The sequence below is a fragment of the Haemaphysalis longicornis genome, unplaced genomic scaffold, assembly GCF_048455015.1.
Source record: "Haemaphysalis longicornis isolate Haplotype H1 unplaced genomic scaffold, Haemaphysalis longicornis Haplotype H1 scaffold_3, whole genome shotgun sequence".
Lineage (NCBI taxonomy): Eukaryota > Metazoa > Arthropoda > Arachnida > Ixodida > Ixodidae > Haemaphysalis > Haemaphysalis longicornis.
Window position 1 is genome coordinate 174,838,787 of NW_027526335.1, and position 5,331 is coordinate 174,844,117.

At 49.1% G+C, this 5,331-nt stretch overlaps 1 protein-coding gene across 1 annotated transcript; it reads right to left on the bottom strand.

The window, feature by feature from the left end:
- Positions 1 to 2,466: 2,466 nt before the first annotated feature.
- Positions 2,467 to 4,983, bottom strand: LOC144173560 (uncharacterized). Its single transcript, XM_077701936.1, has one exon. The coding sequence runs from the start codon at positions 4,950 to 4,952 to the stop codon at positions 3,762 to 3,764; it is 1,191 nt and encodes a 396-aa protein (XP_077558062.1). The 5' UTR covers positions 4,953 to 4,983; the 3' UTR covers positions 2,467 to 3,761.
- Positions 4,984 to 5,331: the final 348 nt, after the last annotated feature.

Below are 5,331 nucleotides of genomic sequence, written 5' to 3' on the forward strand. Positions count from 1 at the left end.
TGGTAGGCCCGGATCATTTCGTCCGCAGGCTTTCACACCTCTCCCAAAGTGGACTTTTTTTTTTTTTTTTTTTATTACCGTTTTTCAAAACACACATCACGTCAAGGGTAGATTAAAAATCGTCTGCCATGCTTTGGCTGACGGAAAAACTTAAAATAAACATCAAAAGTACACAGTTCTTCCAAAACTGGCAGCCATTCGTGGTCAGGGTCTTGTAGCCTGTGGATCTCGTACAGCATGGTTATACTTTGTGCAAAGTACTTGCTCACAGTGAGCGCTTCAGGATCAGCATGGCGTACGGCCATCCTCGACCTCCAAATGGCATGCAGGCCTAGGGCCATGATAAGATCGTACGGCACACTGCTATCACTTTGTACAGACAGAAACCGTATACCATCTGGTGAAACGGGCAGGTCTTTCTTTAAAGTCCTTTGCAAGACATCCCAGAAAAAAATGGCATCCCAGCACTCCGTGAAAACATGCTCAACTGTTTCTGGCTTTCCACATAATGTGCAATTTGTTGGCCAGGGAACAAACAACCCTTTTTCTTCCATCCAAGTTTTAACAGGGAGGGTGTTGGTGTGCAACTTAAAGAAAAAAGTTTTCACGGACGCTGGGACAGCCATTTTCTTTACCCGAGATAAAACATCCTGACCAAGAACAGAGCTGTATAACGATCGATACAGGGGTACCGGAAATAGCATTTCTTTCAAATTCTTGGTGAGCATCCTCCTCGATACGGTTGATAGGTATTCGAGGGAAAACCGCACAGAAAGAAACTTGACCGAATCCACTACCTCCCTCATGTAGCCTTTGATTGTTCCACATCTTTCATTCGCAGAGGAGACAATAAACATGGGCAATGAACTGGCTAATGATCTTTGCATGAAAGTTCGTAGAAAGGGTTCTTGCGAGTCTCGCAAAAACAAAAACCGGTTGACAAGCTGTCTGACATAAATGTGGCATAGGCCGACACCACCTTCCCTCACCCGTCGAAAGAGATTAGTTCTACTACAGCGCTCCCACACCGATGACCATATGAAGACAGCAAACACACGATGTATTCTCTGAACATGAACTCTAGAACAGTGAAGGACTTGTAACACGTACCACAGTTTGGCTAAAAGAAAAAGATTGCAGACTGTGGCACGAGCAAAAACCGACAATGCGCGACCACCCCACTTTGTTGTCTTTTCACGCAACCTTGCTGTTTCCCCTTCCCAGTACTCGTCGTTTTGTTCGTACTGGTCCAAAGGTACCCCCAGATAGCGCACCGGCGTGCGCGACCACACCACGTTTTCAAACACACAAGGTGCCGATTCCCACTCCCCATGAAAGAAACCAGTACATTTCGACCAGTTAACAGAACTATTCGTCACATGACAAAATTCCTTGGTTATCCTTATCGCTTTGCTAATACTTTCCTTGTCTTCACAGAAAACAGCTACGTCGTCAGCATATGTAAGCAGTTTCACCTCACTCGAGTGAAAACGAAAGCCGCGCAACTCAGTGTCATGAATTATTTTTAAACAAAATGGTTCCAAAAACATACAAAATAACAGAGGGGAAGCAGGGCATCCCTGCCTGACAGAAGACAAGATGGGTATACTTTGTGTGACATTTTTGTTGACAATTAATTTTGTTGAGCATTCACTGTACGCCATGCGTACTCCCTCCATCACAACCTCACCCACATTTACATGTTCCAGAATGCAAAACAAAATATCGTGACACACTCTGTCAAATGCTTTTTCATAATCAATTTGAAGCATGGCAACTCTTTTACAAAATAAATCACAACATTGCAACACGCTACGCGCGACGTGAACATTAGTCAGTATGCTTCTGCCCCGTATACCGCACGTCTGGTGCGGACCCACTACATCTCTTATTACTCCCTGCAGCCTTTGAGCAATTATTTTCATTAGTACTTTGTAATCTGTATTAGCCAAGGTTATTGGCCTAAAGCCAGTAACAGATTGGCGTTTCATTCTGTCTTCGGACTTTGGGATTAACACAGTATGTGTTCGCACAAAGGAGGGCGGCAGTACTTGCGTTTTATACGCTTCGCTAAAGACCAGAAACAAAAAAGGGGCCACAATCTCTATAAACTTCTTGTAGAACGCTGCACCTAAACCGTCAGGGCCCGGAGATTTCCCCCCTTTTAAATCCCTTACGGCTTTCTCGACCTCGGCTAACGTTATGGGCTCTTCTAATCTCTTTTTCACATCATCATCTAACCGGGGCATGAATTGAAGGAAGTCTTTTTTGAATTCATCAACGTTCGGTGCAGCGTACCTAAACAGCTGCTGGTAATGTTCCACAAAGGCTTTTTCGATTCGCACTTCATCCCGCGTAAGTTCACCACGCCACAGTATTTCCTCGATTGCGTTCCTTTTTGCGTAGCTTGCCTCGTCACTCAGCGACCTTTTAGTGGGAGCTTCCCCGGATGAAAACTTCTCAGCCCTTGCCCGAATGGTTGCCCCCCGATATCTCTGTATGTCTATCGCCTCTAACTTATTTTTAATTGTCCTTATATCATCACGAAACAGGCCTGGGCTTTCGCACTCAAGCTTCAGTAACTGCTGTAAATTACCTTTTAGCTTGTTTTCTCTTTCCCTCTCTAGCCGTTTGATTGCCGTTCCTCGTTCTATTGCACACATTTTCCATTCTTGTTTACATAGTTCCCATTTGGCACCCCAGTTCATGTGTTCTACGTTCTGATATTTGCGGAATACTTCTTCCACTGCTTGGGTGAAGTTCTTGTCGTCCAATAACTGCGAGTTCAGTTTCCATAATTCCCAACTGAACTTTTTGGAATTGTCCCTTTTCTTTCCCAACAAAAACGAAACCAAACAGTGATCGCTAAATGAGACATCGTCAACGCAGTAGCTTCCGCACATTGACGCTATTTCAAACGAAACATAAACCCTATCAAGTCGCGCGTGACTTGCGCCTTGAAAGTGCGTGAACCTCAGTGCGCTGCTGTTTGCCGCGCAATGCGCGACATCTGCGAGCTCGTTATCTTCAAGCAAGTCGCCAAGAACCTTTGCACTTTGATCGTTTGCTCGATGTGGCCCGTTTCTATCGTTTGACTCACAAACACAGTTAAAATCCCCGAGTAAAAAAATGCTTCCTTCGTATTTTAACCATGTAGAAATGCTTTCGAAGAATAACACTCTTTCTCGCACCACATTTGGGGCGTATATACAAAGCACACGAAATTCAAAACCGCAGTAACTATAATCACAGATCACCAGCCTGCCCGTTTCACACGTAACAACATTTTTGACATCAATCCCAATGCCATTCCTAACAAAAAGGCAGCACCCCCCCGAAGTTCCTACAGCATGGCTAACGCATACGCTAAATCGGCTATTAAAGGTTCGTACCATGGTCTCGGTACAGTCTTCACTTTCAATTTTCGTTTCTTGGATGCCCAAAATATCGATTTCTTTTTCATCAACCAATCTTTTAAGCTGACACTGCTTTCGGCGAGCTCCCAGACCCCGTACGTTTAAGGTGGCAAAGCGTAGCGGTCTTTCAAGCACTGCCATTATTTATAGTGAAGACTGCGCCGCGAGCAAGGTAACAAAAAAAAAGGGTGAACGAACCGATGGTTGCAGAAACGATGAACCAAGGTCTGCTGGGCGTAGTTTGCTGATGAAGGTTGCGCCGTCCGTGGTTGCGCCTCTTATTTTACAGCGCCTTTTCAAAGCACTACAACGCCGTTCCCGTCCCCTCATCACTCTGTTGTCGTACTAAGTCTCTGAGGGTTTCACCTTGGCTCTGTCCGGAGGGATGTTGGACTTGGGTTTTAGCGCTGACCGTCGACCTTGGGGTGCGGCTTTTGCCGGCGGCTCCTCCGTGCCCAGTTCACCGATGCCTTCGTCATTCGCGGCGGCCTCCCTTGCACGCTTCGCGCTGGCGTTGAAGGACCCCGCTTCCGCGGTTTCCATCTCGTCCGCCTCAGCGTGGCTGGGTGCGCCGTCCACCTCACTGCCGCGTTGGGCTGCGGAAGCGTTGTCGGTAGACTCCGGTTCTTCCTGGGCCACTGTAATTTTCTTGGGCGTAGTGTCCTCTGGTACTACGGCCGGTGCCGGCACGGGGGGCGTGTCCTTCACCACCTCTTCGTCCGCCCCTTTCGCCGCGTCCTCGGCATCTTCAGCGTCCATGAGGTATTCGTCCGTCCTATCGTCCGTTTGCTGCTCAGCGACGTTGGCATAGGTGCGCACACACTGGCTCTCGTCGTGGCCGAAGCGACGACAGAGAGCACACCGCGGCACCCGGCACTCTCGTCGAATGTGGCCGCTCCGGTGACAACGCAGGCAAAGCGGCTCGCGTCCTGGCACGACGACAAGCGCGTTCTCGCCAGCTACTCGTACCTGGTGCGGGATGTCGTCGACGCTTACGCCTGCCTTGAGTCGAAGGGTCACCAGACGCGTTGTCGAGGCTTGCACGGTGCAGCCCGGCACGCGCCAGCGGTCTCTGGCTACTTCCGTGACTTTTCCGTAGGGCCCCAGGGCGCGTCGCACTTCGTCATCGGGGACGTGGTGCAGAACCCAGTGGAGCTTGAAGCGGACGTCCTGGTTGCCCGGGTCGATGATGAGGCACCGCCTACCTTTTACCTGAAGTTCGGAAGCAGCAACCAACTTCTTAGCTCCACTGGGGTCCTTGAAGGTCACCGCCCATATATGGTTCATCTGGTATGCCCCCAAAGCGATAACTTCGGGGAGCAGTTCCAGTCGAACCAACGCGTCGCGGAAGTCCTCGACTTTGTACGGCCTCCCTTTCACGTCGGCGTGCAGAAAAATAGTGTTCAGGGCAGATGGTCCAGACGGCAAATGGGGCAAAATGACTTGATATTCCTGGCTTGAACTGTTATCAAACGCTGACCTGTTACCGCGGGCCGAAAGGCCCGCCGAAGCCGCTCCTTCGACGGAGCTCGCCATCCTGCGTCCGCACTGCGCAGAATCCGGAAGCAGAATCTCTCCCAAAGTGGACCGCGTTAGCACGCGCTAAAACCGGTGACCGAGTCTTAAGTCAACGCCTGCGCTACGAACCCAAAGGAAATACTGTTCGCCCGGAATGCGATCAGAGCAAAATCGGTAATAAAAACCGCAGGGTAATCTTGGTATGTCTGCTTTGCGCAGCAGAAACATTTTGCAATTTTTTGATACGAGCTTTTTATTTTAGCGCCGTCTATGAAGCGACCGCCGAAACCTCCGCGCTGGGCTGTTAAGTGCGCCGTTCTTTGCGTGCGTCTGTTCGGAATCCGTGCATTACCGAGTGAACCGTAGTGGTTTGGCGTTAAGTTAGCGGTTGCAGTGC